Source organism: Lepidothrix coronata, unplaced genomic scaffold (genome assembly GCF_001604755.1).
Source record: "Lepidothrix coronata isolate B3197 unplaced genomic scaffold, Lepidothrix_coronata-1.0 Scaffold19, whole genome shotgun sequence".
NCBI lineage: Eukaryota > Metazoa > Chordata > Aves > Passeriformes > Pipridae > Lepidothrix > Lepidothrix coronata.
Window position 1 is genome coordinate 6,880,518 of NW_016690199.1, and position 18,580 is coordinate 6,899,097.

Genomic DNA, 18,580 nt, shown 5'->3' on the forward strand with positions numbered 1-18,580 from the left:
CGCTCCCCGCCCCGGGGGGATCCGGGCTCCGCTCCCCGCCCCGGGGGGATCCGGGCTCCGCTCCCCGCCCCGGGGGGATCCCGGCTCCGCTCCCCGCCCCGGGTTGATCCCGGCTCCGCTCCCCGCCCCGGGCGCACCCGCGGTCGCTGCAGGCACTGCCGCGGGAGGCGCTCCCCGAGCCCCGGCTGCAGCGGCGCTGTGCCGTGGAGCCTTTGGGCCGCCCCCCCGCCCCAACATCCGCACGGCGAAGGCCGCGGATGCCGCGGGTGCTCGACCCCGCCCGTGCTGCTCTGCTGAGCGCTTCCCGCTGCTCCTGGCCTGCGAAGTGGTCATTCCCACGGTGCGCAGCCCCGCGGGGCCGGCTGCGGGAGGCGAGGAGTGAGCGATGCGCGCCCCGCACAGGTCGGGGAGCTGGGAGAGCTGGCGGCAGGGGAGGAGGGGCGAAGCTGGGCAGCAGCGAGCCCGTCTCCCAGGGAGCTGTTTGCTTCTTTGAACTTCACTTCTCGTTTTGGGAGCTCCCAGGCAGAGATGCCATGAGCCAGCTCGCCGAGCGCTGGGCAAACGGGGCTGTTGGGCAGCCTTGGTGTGAACGCGCCGTGTTGTGTGAAAGGTGAGTTACGCATAATACAAACAAGTCTATCTAATAACCTACCAGTGCCAAAAGAAACATGGTTTTATCCCCCTAAGATTCTTTTGCATCAGCTCCTCAGCACCTTTGTTTGGTCAGTTCAACTCACACCTCTGGCATGGAGCTAACCCACTGGAAAGAGAAATCCAGAATGATCCCAGGAGGGGTCAGCACAGGTGAGAGGGGAAAACAGCAAGTAGGGTTTATTGGCAAATTGTTTCCCCTAAGCTGACTTCGGTGTTTGTGTTGATGACATGGCTCATCTACAAACTGTGCTGCCTATGAAAATTTGACTTTGTTCGATAAAGTATGTCAGGTTGTAAACCTTGGCACTAGTTACATGAAGTCAGAGCATGACATCCAATTCAAAATTACTGCAAAATATTTTATAAACAAGCAAATACACAGCTGTGTTTTCTTCCAGTAGTGAAGGAAGGTCCAATTTATACAGGCAGAGAAGAAAGCAGGTAATGCAGTAGCTGAAAGTACAAGTCTGTCATGGGATATGGAGCTCTTAGTTCAGAAGAGAAAACACTTTATTTAGAGATAAAATTGCCAGACAACTTTATTTTAGTTCCAGAACATCAACTTTAACAAAGGTTCGTTGTTGAAAATCAGAAGAAGAGAAGTTAAGGCCTGCACACCAGGGCAGAATTAAGATAACCTCAAACACACAAGCCTGGTCTGCAGGCTGGCAGTAGTCACTAGGAGACGTGTGCAGGTGTTACTGCTGTATTTACTCTGTCACCTGTTCTTTCAATGAGCAGAAGGAGGAAGTAGCTGGGTTGTGTAGCAGAAATACATTCATGATGGAAAAGCAGCTTTGGGTGGAGAAGTGTGAGTCTGCCTGGGTGTGTGGAAGGAAGGACCAATATGTCTTGCTTCAGAGCTGTATATCGTAGGTCATGTCCTCTGTGAAGCAAAGGATTTTTGTCTTTTTTACCCTGGGATGCTGAAGGTGAGTGTGATGCGTACACTCACTATATAAACAAGATGTTTTGATGGTACCCTGCACAGAATCAGCAACTGGGCTCTTCCTCTTGAGTGTGTTTGGAATTTCTCTCAGCTAGGCTTCCCAATATTTAGAAATCCTGAACAAATATAGGAAATTGCTGAAGAAAGGAAGGCTGCAGCTGAGAGAACCTGACCATGTGAAGCACATTTGGACTGCCATAAAGTGTAGTGACTCCATGAATCTGTAGAGTTCACAGTCATAGTATTCATTAAAAGGGCTATTATTGCTGTGTGACATTAAAATCCCTACTTTTCCTTTGTGAATGATTGTTACTAGGATGCTGTAAAACTAAGGATGCCAAAGGTTCAGAACTAGATAATACTTTTGCCAGTTCTAGAAGACAGTCTGAAGCTGGCGTTTCTTGTTTGTCTGGCATCCACAATTACTCTTGGATTAGTATGATTTGTTTGGCTTATTATAGAAATAGAAAGTGTGAAATTCTATTCTCAAAAACAGATGCCAGCTCACTGGAGACAGAAGAGCTTTCTGTTCTTCTCATGTGGTCAGGCTAAGTCTATAGTAATGAGCTACATAAATGAGATGCCGTTGCCTACAAAGGAGATACTTAAGTTTCCATGCGTAACTTGCAGTATGCAATAGCATTATCCTATTGGACAAACTTTTGGGATGAAGTCATATTTGTTTTCTTTGTAACTGCATGGACTGGCTCTCTAATTTACTTTTTTAGTCACCTTAAGCACTCCTGAGCAGGAAGTGACAGAAGGGTGTCATCACGTTCATAATGTCTTTGGCTTCTCCACCGATACTGTCAACATGCCAAAACGTTTGAGCCAATTAAAAGTTTAGGCTGAGATACCAATGCATTTGCTCTCTGAACAATTCATTTCTTCTAGTAACACGTAATATCTTTCACTTGGCTTAATAGTCCATTACCTGGGTTGGACCCTGCAACTTTGTGGGAGAGCACCAGCCTCGTGCTGGAGTAATGGTGAAAAAACCATTGTTCTTACAGAGAGCTGACCTGTAACAGTAAAGTGGTTAAAATCCTGCTCCTGCTGTGGGTAAAGCTGCTTTCCTTTACACCATAGTCCTTCCACTCAAAATGCTTTGGACCTTTAATTATTCAGGGGTTTACATTTAGACCATTTCAGGGAAAAATGGTCTAAAAACTTTAAAAACTTTTAAAACTTTTGAGTTTTTAAAAGTCAAAAAAGCCTCCTACGGCGTTTTGGGTTTGTGGATTGTTTGGTTGTTGTTTTTTAACCCATATGTGACTGTGCTGCCAAAAAATCTTAAATAGTTCCACTAGACTAAAGTAAGTTGTAAGTGTTTGTAGGCAACAATTATTGCTGAAAAATATTGACATTTCACATTTTCAAGGCTGCTTTCCCCCCCCTTTTAACTGCCAGCTGTGATAGGCAATTTTAAGGGTAGGAGGCTGTGAAGGGCGTTAGAGACATTCATATTGAAAAAGAATGAAACAATATTGCAGCTGATCCATATGTGATGTTGTCGATGAAAGGACCAACGACAGGGATAGTGAGTGAAGATGGACAGCAGGTCAGGTATGGACTTGCAAAAGAACATAGTGGGAACAAGGGCAGCACTTTAATTTTGGGTTTTGTGTGTATAGAAAAACATCACTATATAATATGTGTAACTCTGCCTGTGAATCAGAATGGCTAGAGAGGTAAGTAAGGTTATGTCAGTTTTAAGGTTAGTTAGTCCTTTGCCTGGCTTTGTTACCAAGGGAGCAGTGTGATTTCCTGCTACTCCAGCAGGGATGGTACCTGGGAAATGGGCCGCAGAGCTGCAGGGGTGAAGTGTGACACAGCCAAGGGCTGGATTCTACCGGGACAGCTCATGAAGATTTGTCAGAGCGGCAAGGAAATGTGTGTCAGGCGTTGGTCGCATTTGTGCCGTCCCAGGTCTTTCACTCCTGGGAGGAGCTCACACAGCTGGGCTTTGCCCTAAGCCACGTTCTGCTTAGGGCCATATCTCTGGATTTATGGAGTTTGGACTACCTTTGCTTTCCAAAAGCCACGTCTGGAAGCGCCCGGGGACCTGCAGCGCTGCAGTTCCCCTTTTGCTCTGAAGCCGTCCCGGGCGGGGATGGATGCAGTGGCTGTGCTGAGCTCCGGTGGTGGCAGCAGCACGATGGGGAACCTGCTGCCCTGCGAACACGTCCACCCACCCCCACACCTCTCCCGCCTGCCTTCGAGGTCCCTGCAGCAGAGCGGACCTCGGCCGCCCGTCTGCTGCACCCAGAGCCAGCCCCGAAGCATCCTCTCTCTCCCGGGTTCCCTTGCACACCACGGCGGGGCCGTGCAGCTCCCGCGGCTCCTGCACACCCGAGCGAAGCCGCAGCCCCAGTGCCTACCTGCGGGGCGGTGGCGGGCAGGGGAGCCGCCCCTCCTGGGCGCGGAACTATAAGAGCAGCCAGAGCTATAAGAGCAGCGCAGATCTATAAGGGCAGCGCAGCGCGGGGCGCAGCGGGAGCCATGGGGAACCGCGTCACCCGTGAGGACTTCGAGTGGGTCTACACGGAGCAGCCCCATACGCAGCGCAGGAAGGAGATCCTGGGTACGCCGGGGCGCTCGGGAGCGGCCGCCGACGGGGAGGGCAGGGCTGCGCTCCGGGACGGGGCGGGTGGGGCGGGGGATCGGCGCCGGGTCCGCCTGTGTCGGTACCGAGATCGGCTCGGGGCGGGTGTCCAGACTGTGGAGAGCCACGGCCCGGTGGGCTCGGAGGGGTGTTTCCCCCGAGGGGCGCAGCTCTCCCCCGACTCTCTGCCTTCCGGAGGCAGCGGTAAGCCGGCTCACCGGAGCGGCAGAGCTGCGCCCACCTGCCCGCACCGCGCCCCGGCTGCCGTCGGGGGATCCCGGCGGGCGCCAGCCCTTCCCAGTCTGCCCGGACTGCGGGCTGGGAGCCCTCCCGAAGGCACTTGTTCCCAGTGTCTTGGGAGTGCAATAAAGTCAACGGGGATGTGGGTGAGGTTTGCTAGAGAACAATCGCAAGTCTCCCGCTGCTTGTCAGGGACAAGGTGCACGTCTGTATTTTCCTGTTAACTGCGCACAGGAGTGTGTTGGGTCGGGAGGTTTATTCTACTTTGGGGCTTTGGGCTATTCTGAAGATCGTTTCAGAGAAGAATTGATAGTTCAGAATTGTTGCAGAGTATTGTTGCGTGTCTCCTGAAAATACATTTCCAACCTTTTATTAATAAATAAAATTTTTATTTTTTTTCCTCAGTTTTTATTTGGGTGGGTTGGTTGTTCTGGTTTTTTCCCCCTCTAATGAGTAGGATAAAGTTTTTAAAGTACTTTTATAAAGAAGGGCACTGGAAAACTTGTGGCTGAGTAGCAGCTCGGGGTGCGTATATGCTAATTAGGTGCAGTATATGCTAATTAGGTGCAGTATTTTAAATCCTCCACAATCTCATAGATTAATCCAGGATTAATCTAAATTACAAAAACATTTCCAGTATAGTTGCACCAGTGGAATATCCTGGTACAGGTTTGAATTACACCCAGGAAAATAATAATTATTTTACTATGTAATCAAGGTAGAGAGTCAAATGATATCATTATAGAAAATGATGCTTCTTGATGTGCTACTCATCCTTTTAGTCAAGGGCACTACATTTTGGTGAGCTATGGGTAGAAGTATCTATGGTGGATCTCTACCCTTACTAATCTCTTGCTTTTCTGGTTGTGCTGTAGAATGGGGACTGCAGATCACAATGAAGTTGTATTATGTAAAGAGTGCTTGGGCTCCCTTACCCTTGCTGCAACAAACTCTTCTTAGGATCTTTCAACTGCACACTTGCAGAGGTTTTACCCACCTCTCCTTTGGGTTCAGAACAAGTGATTGGAATCAAGGTCCATCCTTGCAGCCCCCAGCTGTGGGAGCAAAAGGAGGGGAATAGAGAAATACAACATGGGAAGAGAGACATGAAAGATGTGGGCAGAACAATCAAGGCAGAATGGATCATGACACTAGTGTCATGATACCAAAATGTTACCAAAAGTTACTGAAGCTGTCGTGGTATCCTCTATGATGCTGGTGTCATGGTCCTCACTGTATTATTCAAAGCCTGAGGATCAGCAAACCCCTAGTACCCAAAGTATGTACTTATCAAAATGTGTAGTGTCCATTGAGCTGGAGAACACTGTAAGAATCTTACATGCATATGAACAAATATCTGTAAAAGTCCATGTATTTTCTGTTGTTTTATACAGCAATGCCTTGGGGACAACATTCCATGCTGGTAAAGGAAGTATTTCCCTCCAAATAGGTTAATGATTTAGTTGCTAAGCACTGAAACTTGATTGTTCTCTGTTTATGCTGCAGCTTTCTGAAATGTTGGTCTCTCTCAGGCATGGCTACTTGGATTTAAATGCTAGTGGAAATTATCTGTTAAGAAAACTAAAATGAGCAAACTGACAAACATGTAGGGCAGTTTCTTTCTTTGGGTTGTTGCCTCAGTGTTCTGATAGAACAACTGAGAGGTAAAAATGGTCCATCACAAAGTTGTGACTTAGTAGCCTAGGTGTCTGTGAGACTTTTGTAGTCAGTGACAACGTGTCTGAAGGAGAACTCCGTGAGTCCAATCTCCCTGCCAAGGGCAGGGACATCTTTCACAAGGTGAGGTTGCTAAAAGGCCCATCCAACCTGACCTAGAACACTTAAGAGGGATGAGCCATCCACAACTCCTGTGGGCACCTTGTTCCAGTTGAGCTGCAGAGCTGTGAGCTGTGTTTATCAACTGGGCTGGCTGGGAGGTAGCTTGTGGCAGGACTTTGTTGCACTAGATGAACCTACTAGAGGTGTGATTCCTAATGGCTATAATTATACCAGCAAATAGATCAAGGTTTTGTGCAAGGGAGAGGTAATCCTTTCTCTGTTATCTCTTTGTCGTATCTTACTCTTAGAATCTAGGTATTAAAACGTAGCTTGTGTTTGGTACTGTCTAGGTGCCAACTGCTTCTAAGTTACAGGGGAGGTCCCTTGCCAAGCTGGCACTTCGACCCATATCACATTGTACGTGTTCCTGAACATGTTATTCACGCCTTTCAGTTTATGAAATGGAACTGTTTCATTGCTATTCTCTCGCCCTCTTGGTTATGAAAAGCCTGTTGCTGCCCGGTGTCAGGGCTGAGATTTGTGTAATGCTGCAGTGAGCTCTGTTAGGGAAAGACCTGGCTAAAAACTTCCTGATGGAAGAAAGGTTTTTTCATCTAGAGCTGCTTAGCCTTTCTGTATAGTTACAAAAATGCTATTAGAGGGAGATATAGGGTACAACACAGAGGAGATATCTACTTCTAGTAGAAATAGGATTTCTACTTTAGCGTCAGTAAGGATTTTTTGGATCAAAACACTTGAAGAACTATAGTCTTACACAGTTGGAAGTATTGGTGATTTGTCACTCTTGAGAGATGAAAAAAGCATTGCTCAGATGCAGGTAACACCATAAGCACAAAATGTATGGCTATTTCACCTGCAAACAGTTTCTCAAATGCAAGCAATGAGCAGTATGTTGTGACACGGGAAGCGTGAGATCATATTTGTGCCATGGGTTGGATCTAACTTTTTAAAATTACTGTAGGTTGTTCAGAAAATGTCTTGCCTCACAGGATCCTTAGGGAAGCACTTGTTTGCTGCTGAGGATGAGGGCTTACTCACTGTTGCTCAGGGTAGACCGGGAACACCTGAATATGATCTAACATATAAGAATAATTCATAATTATATAATTAATTCTTTGCCAAGTTATTTTGGAGTGGAGATGGTACAAGCATTTTATATGTGCTTTATTCTGTAGGAAGGCTGAGATGTTAGCCTATGAGGAGGGGTAAAACACAATAAAAAAAGCAAAAAAAACATTTTATTTTAGCAGTTATCTGGTCTGAGTATAGCTCCCAGCTCTGCCTTATTTAATCTGCTATTTCTTTCAGCTGTCTCTTCTGTTGCCTATTTAAACCTCACATTTATGAAAATTCTGATAAATTGTACCTACTGAAATATGCATAGGCATCTCTCCTTAGCTTAAATGAAAGCTCTGAATTACATGTGCTTCTGGCAAAGAAACTGAGTTTGTTTTCCCTTTATTCTGCAGTATGTGGGCTCAGTGCTGCCACTGATGTGCTTGTTCTCTGATGAGCACATCCAGAATAGCTGCTATCTCAGTGCTCATGCCAATTCCCTGTGGGCATCACCTATGAAATAAATCACATGAGGAGAAAGTCGCTGGTTTAGGCATTTGTAGTCCTCTGTTGAAAATGTATTAAGTGTAACCAAAGGCTTCAGCCTACTCCATATTGTGGGTTGTTGTTTCAGAGGCAGCTGGAAGTCCTCTTCCTAGCATTCCTACATCCCTTTCCTCTGAACTAGCTAGCAAACAAGTGTAAGCAAGGTTATAGCTGCTGTCATAGTCATGTGCTGACATAGTGATGTGCTGACATCATCCATCTCTGTTGACACCAGCAGTGTGGCACCACTGGGTACTTTCCCTCTGGTGGCACTTCTGAGTGAGCCCCTTGGACCAGCCAGCACTAAGCAATTCAGAGGCTTGTGGTTGGCAAGTACAAGATTAAGACATTTTTCCTTGCACAGTGGATATATAAAACTTCAGTGTAATTAGCTGGGCAAAAAGGTTTCTTATTAGTTTGCCTACTGGAGGGATTAGGAGACTATACAGAGCCAGAAGCTTTTGTCATGCCTGTTGTCCTCTGTGTGTCCTGTGTCTTGGCCCATGTATGGTTTGAATTAATCATAGAATAGTTTCAGTTGGAAAGGACCTTTAAAAATCACCTACTCCAACCCCCTTGCAATGAACAGGGATGTCTTCAACTAGATCAGGTTGCCCAGAGCCCCATCCTACCTGGTCTTGAATGTTTCCTAGGATAGGGCATCCACCACCTCCCTGGGCAACCTATGCCAGGGTTTCACTGCCCTCATTGTAAAAAATTTCTTCCTCATATCTAGACTGAATCTCTCCTCTTTTAGTTCAAAACCCTTGTCCTATTGCAACAAGCCCTACTAAAAAGTCAGTCCCTATCTTTCTTATAAGCCCCCTCTAAATATTAAAAGGCAGTAAGGTCTTCCTAGAGCTTTCACCTCTCCAGGTGGTAGAGCCTCAATTCTTAACTCTCTCAGCTTTTCCTTACAGGAGAGGCTCTCCAGCCCTCTGACAATTTTTGTGGCCCTCCTCTGGACCTGCTCCAACAGTTCCATGTCTTTCACTGAGGACTCAGGTGTGCTGTGCTGTTTATGAGCATGTTCATGAGCTGAGCTGTTATGAGGCAAAACATGGTCCTGTCAGTAAACTGTCTTCTTTTGGTTTGTTAATTTTTTTGGTACAAATATCAGCTCCAGTATAGGACATGGGGTATTAAAGCTTACATCCTGTGCCTGGTGTCTCTTATTTGTTCTGGCAGGGACTCATAGTCAACAGAACATAGTCCAGGACAGCAGTGTCACAGAGATTTTTTTTTTCCTCTTCTCTTTAACAGACCTCCTAAATGCCTTATACTGAATGGTATCTCCACTTTGACTATATCTGTATGTTACACTTGTGGTCAAAATAAAGGAAAATCAAGAAATTAAATTTCTTCTCTTGTTATTACTAGCTTCTTGTGGATGTAGGCAAGGCTGCTGCTCCTTTAAACCTCTATCACTGTCTTCATGGAAAGCTCCTGCTCTTGTTCGCTTCCAAATCCCATGTATGTCAAAATGTGCAAGTATAAAGTATGTGATGTCACATCAACAAGAAACTGTGTTTGGGACCATCACTGGGGCTCTTCTGAGTTACCTCAGGAACAGTGTCAGTAGCATGGAGATTGAGTGAGGGTTCAGAACAAGATATTTGCTGTCTCCTGAAGAGGAGGAACACCAGGACCTGGCAAACAATGGCCTCTCCAGGAACAACTGATCCAGCACTAACTGAGGATCACAGTAGGGCTATGGTGAGTGTTCCTGATCTCCAGAGAAAAATATCAAGCTAAAAATATGTAGTCAGACTAATTTGTCAGTTTAGAAACTTGTGCTGAGTGTGACCTGCCTCTAGAAAGGTGACTGATGCTTACACACAACAGTGGAGTGATCTCTCTGAAATGTTAATTCAGTAAATGGGTTGTTTCAGAATCGTGAACGCTTCTGAAAATATTCTTGCAGCGTTTATTCTCTCTTGACTGCTGTTCTTTCATCCACACTTGTACAAGTGGGAAATGTCTTTCATCATCACGGAGCAGCTTTCAGCTGCTCTGAGGTTATGTATAGAGACTGTGGAGGTGGCTGAGCAGAATTATTAACTACACTTACCTTCTCTACTAAAGTTCCCATGCTGCTTTTGCAGTGTGCTGACCTGGGAGACAGAAAAGTCCTGCTGTTATCTACACCAGTATCCCCACTCTCCAAAAGACAGTACAATGGATCTGTCCGGACAACTAGAACCAGCACACGTGGATAAACTGTCTGCCAGGCTTAGCTAATGGGCTTTCTCAATAAGCCAGAGGCTGGAAAATGTGCCATGTAGACACTAGAGTAGCTGGAGCTCTGCTATTCTCTAAAGGGCAAAACCTGGTCCTATATAGTCATAGAAATTTGTGGGTGTCATGGCCTGTCCCAGGTCATGTGTCCACACATGAACCCCAACTGCCTTATCTAGAAGGGCTGAATCATGAGGTTGTTTTTTTTATCCTCTTTCTGTGTCCTCTCCATGCCATGATTTTGCATAATGAAGAGTTAGCTCTAGATTACATCATGTTTTAGCCCTGCCATGGTGCTTGTTGGGAAGCAATGGACTCTGGCCATACAGAAGCTCATCATTCTTAGAATGGAAAAGCACTCAGGAAGACCAAAATGGAAGCAATTCAGGAAAGAGCAGCACGATGAGAAGCTCTGTTCAGATGCTTCCTTGTGTGGAACTCTAGCAGTCTCAAGACTGGGGAGTAGGTGTCTGTTTACTTTGCAAAGTGCAATGTGTAGAAAACAAAGGTGGTCTTTACTGGCTGGCTGCCAGAGGTGCCTCCTGGTTCAGCACTGCCAGTAGCCCTGCCTCTGATTCTCTCCTTTTTGATGTGCAGATGAGTTATGTCTGGTTTGTACAGCACCTACAGTCTTTCAGCTAACTGCAAGGCATGAACACGAGGGAAAAAGGAGATAAATATTTGTGTTACCACATCTTTGTGTCAGTATGTTATACATAAACTCCAGTCATCAGGATCTCTTAATCTGAGACTAAATGTGTCTCACTGAGGAGTGCTTAGCCTCAAGTCTATACAGGGTCAGTATTCAACATTCTGCATTTGAAGCATTTCTGAATGAACAGATCTTTGGCAGGCTACTCCACCAGCAGGGCTTTTAGCCTCCAGTGATCTTACGAGCACCACACCCCTGCCCAAGTCATGATTTCTTCATGGGGAGAAACCTGAGGTCTCTCCATGCCATGGAAATGGGACAGGTTTATCAGTATTAATGATAAATAGCCACACTACTGTGGTTTGACTAGTATGCAAAGATTAACTGTTGGAGAGGAGTTAATCATGTGTTGAATTTAATATTAAACCCTAGCAAGTTACTTAATAGCTGTCACCTGTGACAAATGCAACCTGCCTGCATTGCTGCCTGCACACTGCTCTGAAACCTCTTAAATGGAATCTGTGGTCCTTGTTGACTGCTACAGAAAGAAATAGGTCAAAAACTTCCATTATTCTCAAATGACAATATAAAGCATCTCTAAGAAATTTTCCCATCCCATTAATTTTTTTTTTTTTGGTGAATATAGAATTACAGAATCAGCTGGGTTGGAAGGGACCTCTGAGATCATCAAGTCCAACCCTTGATCCACTACCACCACGGTTACTAGACCATGGCACTGCCACATCCAGTCTCATCTTAAAAACCTCCAGGGATGGAGAATCCACCACTTCCCTGGGCAGCCCATTCCAATGCCTGATTACCCTCTCTGTAAAGAATTTCTTCCTAATATCTAACCTAAACCTCCCCTGGCAGAGTTTAAGACCATATAGCCTTAATTTGACCAAGCTGACCAACAGATCTGGTTGTTTTACATTTCTTCATCTCTTTTTTTCGCTTCAGTAACTTACATCTACCAGCTATGCGACTGAACAATTGAGGTGGTTTGATTTATTAAAGAGTTTTCTGGGTTCTGGACAGAGGCCCCTAAGCAGGAGATTAAGCTATATAAAATTGCATATCTTTAACAGTCTTTCTGACCAGGTCAATATATCAAGTTATTCTTTAGAGTGGACTTTGAATAAGCAGCACTTCATGTAGAATTTTGGTACATATTCAGGTACTAGGGAACAATTTTTAGCATGTTAATTTTTCTAGTGTGAACACTATAATTTTAGAAAACTGTGAAAATAAGAACGAAAGCAAAACAGAAACCCTTTGGACTTTCCTGAGATTTTTATCAAAAAAATTTGACTGACTTTAGAAAGATACGAACTTTTACTAGAGATTTCCCACCACTTAGAAAAATTTCTCTTTTGCCTGATTACTCCTCATGGTGAATTGGCCCCCTTGTCCTCACAAGAAGAATTGGGAATATCTCTTTTCTCACCATCTTCCACAGCACTTGTCTAGTCTTTATTGTCCCTAATCTCTGTCATGCTGAGGTGAAGCTGGCTAACAGGCTCAAAAGTTGTTGGAATGGTTACAAAGCATGACCATATCAATCTACTTCCTTAAGTAGTACTTCATCTCTCTGAAACTTCAGCAAACTTCTCAGGCTTCACTTTTACAAAAGCCTTCTCTGCATTCAGCACTCCATACCTGCCACTGCTTTCAAGGTCACATAAACTACATGTGTTGTCTCCAGCATTTGTTTATAACATATACAGCTGCATAGATGCTGGTCATTGTAATCTGATTTTATTGCATTGGTGTTATACTGTGACACTCAGATGATGTTTACTTTTCTATTCATAAAACAGGCCTATCAAACTTACAGGACACACTGTGTAACCTCAGGGTTCAGAGCGAGTGACTTGTCTACGCACTTATCTGTGTAAGCTGTAATTTTTGAGAAATGCAGAGTATGAGTTAAAGGAGGGAGGTCAGTAGGTAGGTAAAAGTCATAAAACAGTGGAAAAAATTATGTGCAAGTTAATACTAGAAGTGAGAAGTGTGGATTTGTAAAGAGGAGATGTGTATCAATGAACAGCACCTAGAGGATAAGCTCTACTCTGTATTTTCTTTCTTTTAAAAGGAAGATAAATGATTGCTAGAACCAAAGATAAGTAAGCTAGTCCTGGCCTCATGTGAGTCAGACCTGGTAAGCCTAACCCATGTCTCTCTGACACTGCAGTAGTTGTGACGCCTCATGAAGCTGTTGTGTGATTATCTTGTGGCTTTTATGCCTGCTTTTGGTATGTGACTTGGGAACAGGCCAAGGAATGGGAACAGAGAAAAATTTTCTGTGTCTTACAAAATCCTGATGATATTACTGACTTTATTGTGATGTTACCATGTGTGAAGGGTTGTACATGTTGTGAGCACTGGTAAACACTCAAATAATTAGGAATTTTTTTTAAAATGCTGCGTTTGTCATCTAACCACAGAGCAAAACCTGGTGAGCCTGTTGCTTGGCTCTCTTTCCTCTGCTAATATGTTTGAAGCAGCAGTGTGAAAAGGGCTATGAAGAAGGCAGTTGTATCCCTTTTGTGGAAAAAAGCACCTGATCTGAGCAAAATACAAAAGGAAATAATAAACTTGACAGAAGGTGCTTCTTAGTGCTTAAATCCTGTGGGTTTTGACATACTAATAATGTGAAGCAATACTCATTGTGGTGAAGGCACATGATGCCACAGATTGACCATCAGGGTATTTTTTTTATATGTCTGTATATATCTATATATATTGATATCAATCACAATTGGACATGATGCTGGAAGTGGGAATAGAGCCCATATGTTAGTAAAGCCTTCATCATAGTGGCAACTCTACTTTCGAATTACCATTTCACAAAACTAGAGCCTCAAATACAGTGTGATAAAAACAGAGAGTCCCAGTGGTGATTGTGTTTACCTAACCATGATCTACTGAAGTTTTTCTCTGCATTTTTTCCTTTAGCAAAGTATCCGGAGATCAAGACTCTGATGGGACCTGATCCACATTTAAAGTGGATTGTATCTGGAATGGTTTTCGTGCAGCTTCTGGCATGCTACCTGGTGAAAGATTTATCTTGGAAATGGATTTTCTTCTGGGCTTATGGTTTTGGGGGTTGCATCAACCATTCGCTGACCTTAGCCATCCATGACATTTCACACAACGTCGCCTTTGGGAACAAGCAGGCCAAGTGGAACCGGTGGTTCGCAGTCTTTGCCAACTTGCCGATTGGCATCCCTTACTCTGCCTCCTTCAAGAAATACCACATTGACCATCACCGGTACCTGGGAGGGGACAGCTTGGATGTGGACATTCCCACAGACTTTGAAGGCTGGTTTTTCTGTACACCCCTTCGGAAACTGCTTTGGCTTATCCTCCAACCTCTGTTCTACAGTCTGAGGCCACTGTATGTGAACCCCAAAGCGATTACACAGATGGAAATTTTCAATGCTCTTGTACAGTTTTCTGTAGACCTAATCATTTACAACCTTTGGGGACTCAAACCTGTTATTTATTTAATAGCAGGTACATTTCTTTGCTTGGGTTTACATCCCATTTCTGGGCACTTCATAGCAGAACACTACATGTTCTTAAAAGGGTATGAGACATACTCTTATTATGGACCTCTGAACTGGCTCACCTTTAATGTAGGATACCACATGGAGCATCATGACTTCCCCAGCATTCCTGGATGCAGATTGCCCATGGTAAGTGTGGCGTAAGTATGCATGAGTTAGATTTTGATAAAAGCTTCTAAACTGCCCCAAAGAAAACACTCCAAATCATAGCAATTGATCAATTTAAGAAAAAAAAAGGAAAAAAAAGAAGAAAGCTTTTTGGATTTGTTTCTAATTAATTTTAAGCCAGAGATTGAGAGAAATGGCTGTCAAACTGCTGTAATATTTAGTTTATTTGATGCAAACTAGAACATCTGACCCTCAGAGGGCTTGAGAAATACTTTTTGCATGATAAAATCCTCCAACAAGGCTCTAAATTTCTCCATTTACGTGTCTCAGCCAAGACGTTGCAACTCTCTAAAGGGAGACAGGTGGCAATTACTAGTTGAAATTTGTCTAATAATCAATCTGCTACCTATATTGCTTGATTAACATCAAAGAGCAGCTTTTCTATTTTTGAGATGACATAAGAACTGGGGCATGTTCCAGCTTGACACAGATGGCACTAGAAAACAAAGCCCTGCTCTCCATGACTCGTTTTAGCTCTGCTGCCCCACCCACAGAAACTGCAGAGGCCTGGTCTGTCATTGGGAAAGTGCTGTGGCTTTCCTCCTTTGAAAGGCAAACCCCTTTTTGCCTATGTTTTATCAGCTGTGGGAATCAAATTTGCAAAGCCCAGGTGTCTAGGAAAGCTTTTCAATCTCCCTCCAGGTATGTAGCTACTCTTGTGTGTTTTAATACAAGGGTTCCACAGCAGGTGCTCACAGGATTAGAGGTACGTGACTTCGGAGTATTACTCCTGCATATAAATTCTCTGGCGTGGTAGGAAGGAAACATCTTCTATCTCTGGGCTGATGCAAAGTTGGGGACTACTACTGCAGTATCCTCATGAGGTGGAGGTAGAGCTGGGGAGTCTGAGGTTCAGTAGCTGTGGCCTCCCCGCTACTGAATAGGATGTACAACTTGTATGATGGTATATCCAGGCAAACCCTGATGTATGGAGTAATGTTCTTCATCACAGAAATGCTGTCTGAGAGGAGATTCAAATCAAGGGGAGGTTTTCTTGTGGTGTAGAAGAGAGTGGGAAGCCTCTATAGTGCCTGCAGTTCTTTGCTGCTGGAGGTCTGTCCTGGAGAAGCTGCCTGTTCCTGGCGAGGCACAGAGCAGCTGGTACAGCAGCCCACACTCAGATGTGAAGTTCTCCTGTCAGGCACTCCCATCAGTGATACACCTGATAGTTCAGCTGGGAAGTGCATGGGCTTAGCTTTAGTTTCAAATGTTCAAACTTATCAGATAGGCTTAGATCCTTAGATTACCAAAATGTAAATAGAGAAAGAGAAGAAGGTTAGCTCTGTATCCTGCACAAGGATACAGAGTGACTAATTGAACTTGCTGGGACTGTTGCTCCAGACCTGACTGAGACCTGAAAAGCTCTTCTCCACCCACACCACAAATAGTTCAGCCTAATTCCTTGAGGCAGTACAGCAGCTGGAAGTATCTGCCCTCCCATGTAAAGAAGATAGAGCTACTAGTTGAATTTCATGGGCTTATGTTCATGTGTGTTTTGCTCTTTGGAGAAAGAGAGGCTTGTCCTGCTGGTGGAGGACACACCAGACTTGTCAATCACTGTTGCCTTCTAGAAAAAGGCAAAAAACTTGGAGTCTTTGACGAGTGATTAATTATAGTTAAATATTCTATCAAAAAGTGAAAATTCTTTGGCAAAACAGTTACTGTAGAAAATCCTTTGTCCATTAAAATAAGTTGATTACTATTTTCTGCAAAATGAGGAAAAAAAAATCTCCACCTCTTCAGTGGAAAGAAATAAGGAAACAGATCCTTGCTGCTTAGCTTTCAACCTTGAACTTCATAACAGGTAAAAAACCTCACCTTGCTCTACACTGCTTAACCTCCCAGCAAATTCTTCACTCAGCAAAGGTCTAGTTTTTTTCAGATCTTGTCTTTTAGGCACTTGAACTTGTAATAATTGAATTGTGTAATATGGATGACCTCTCAGTGAGGCTATTTTTATTTTTAATCATTGACAAGTAGAAAGTGGAATAAAGATCTTTATTTGGTTCCTGCATGATTGAGAGCAGGGGAGAAATGGGATTAGAGAATAACTGGATCTTAATCTTGGGAGGTAACTAGCTCTTCAGCTTGCTTATCAAGAAAGGAAATTCAGCTTTGTCCTTTGTTACAGGTGTGTCATTCAGAACATTCTGAGTAATGTGTTTGCTGCTGGAAAGACCTTTACCCTAGGAGTATGACAGATTTGAAAGAGGAAAAATTAGGCTGCTCTCATAAGCTTATGGATATTAAAGATGAGTGACATGGGTGTGCAGTAAGAAATTGTCTCTTTAGTATAATAAGAGATTACACAAGAGACCATGAAATTTAACATGGTAATGAAGGACCTGCTCTAAAAAAACCCACCTCTATAGACTTAGAACTAGTTTAGTCTTTGCATGAAGCCTTATAACTATAAAACATTGCATTATTTACCAAAAGATCCATTCTTCATTATATGAAGGATTGAATATACTTATGGAGACAGGAGATTGGAGACGGAGGAGGAACTCAGTACTGATCCTAGAAGCTGCAATAAAAGTGGCACTGTTACCAGAGGCAAACTAGTTACTCATTAAGCTTGTGGGAAAAGGAAAAGACATGGTATGAAACCAGATTTATTGGACAGACAAGACTGGAAAACATGGTAGATGTGCTGGGTTTGAATTGCAGATTTCATTAACCCTGCAATGGCCAGGAGGGCTGGCTTGAGTGCCCCCCCCAGCCCCTGGTGGGGTTATAGGAACTCCTGTAATATGCCTTCTAGAATTCTAAACATAATTCTACAGTTTCATGTTGTAAGGATCTCTAGTTTCTGTATAGCCCCAGGACAAAGAGTCTATAACAACTGTGCCGAAATACTAGGCTGGGTTTAACTTTTGTGCCTATCAGATATGATGGAGTAGGATTGGGGTTCTGTAAGGAGGAAGGGTGGGAGGAACTGAAGAAAAGGGACCATCTACAATACAATATGGAGAGCTTGAGAAGTAGGATTTAGGAATACTTTGTCACAGTGCCATCCTCTTTTAAGACAATCTATTATCTGGCTGCAACACTTGCTACCTGAAAACTGCCATCCTCAGGTTTTGTACTGCACCCAGAATCTGACACAAAGGGTGACTCTTCCAGCCTCAAACATACTTAATAGATATAAAATCATAGAATCATAGAATCCTTAAGGTTAGAAAAGATCTCCAAGATCACTGAGTCCAAACTTGGACTGAATATCACCATATCAAATAAACTGTAGCACTTAGTGCCACATCAAGTCATTTCTTGAACAGTTCCAGGGATGGTGACTCCACCACTTCCCCGGCCAGCCTGTTCTGATGCTTGAGAACTTTTTCAGCAAAGAAATTCTTCCTGACATCCAGCTTGAACCTCCTCTGAAACAGCTTGAGGCCATTTCCTCTTGTCCTGTTGCTGGTTGCCTGGGAGAAGAGGGCAACCCTCACCATGCTACAACATCCTTTCAGGTAGTTGTGGACAGTGATAAAGTCTCCCTTGAGCCTCCTTTTCTCCAGGCTAAACAAACAGCAGCTTCCTCAGCCACTCCTTATATGATATTGCATTTAAAAGGGAATCTGCATTAAACCCCAATTACTTTCTGCCCTCCCACCACCCAGATTTTCTGGTAGATAAGGAGATAATTCTGTTTTACCTATGGAGATGCTGAAAGAAATTACAACAAATGAGACGTTTTTGTTGGGAAACTTTCGTGGATCCATTATACAAGAGAAACAGTTTTTAAAATTCTTTTCTGCCACATGATAGCAAAATGGGAACAAATTTCCTTGTCTTTTCCATAAGAAAATCCTTCAGAAGTCCTCCCTCTAACAGCATTCATTAAATTTTCTCTTTTCTCCAATCCTTACTGCACTTTACCCTCTCTTCAGTGTTTCTGAACATTTCATACAGTTGTCCTGCCCAGAGCACAGGGACCTTGCCAGTGGTGCAAGTGGTGCCTGCCTTCCTGCACAAGGTGCTGCTGGACACGAAGCCAAGCAGAGCCAGGAAACACTTCATGTAGGTGTGAATCACTGTCCTACTGCTGATCCGGGGTGACACACTCCAGTGCAAGCCCCTGGCCATCTCTTGTGACC

The 18,580-nt window shown here is 44.1% G+C and overlaps 1 protein-coding gene across 2 annotated transcripts in view; it reads left to right on the plus strand.

The window, feature by feature from the left end:
- DEGS2 (delta 4-desaturase, sphingolipid 2) overlaps positions 1-18,580 on the plus strand; it is a 31,670-nt gene that overhangs the window by 8,520 nt on the left and 4,570 nt on the right. Inside the window, exons 1-2 of one of the 2 annotated variants that reach the window (XM_017807407.1) lie at positions 4,083-4,187; positions 13,699-14,441. In XM_017807407.1, the coding sequence (XP_017662896.1) occupies positions 4,106-4,187; positions 13,699-14,441 (825 nt within the window). In that variant the 5' untranslated portion in view covers positions 4,083-4,105. Of the gene's footprint in view, positions 1-4,082; positions 4,188-13,698; positions 14,442-18,580 lie in introns of those variants that run through there. The other variant, XM_017807408.1, reaches the window with a different exon arrangement.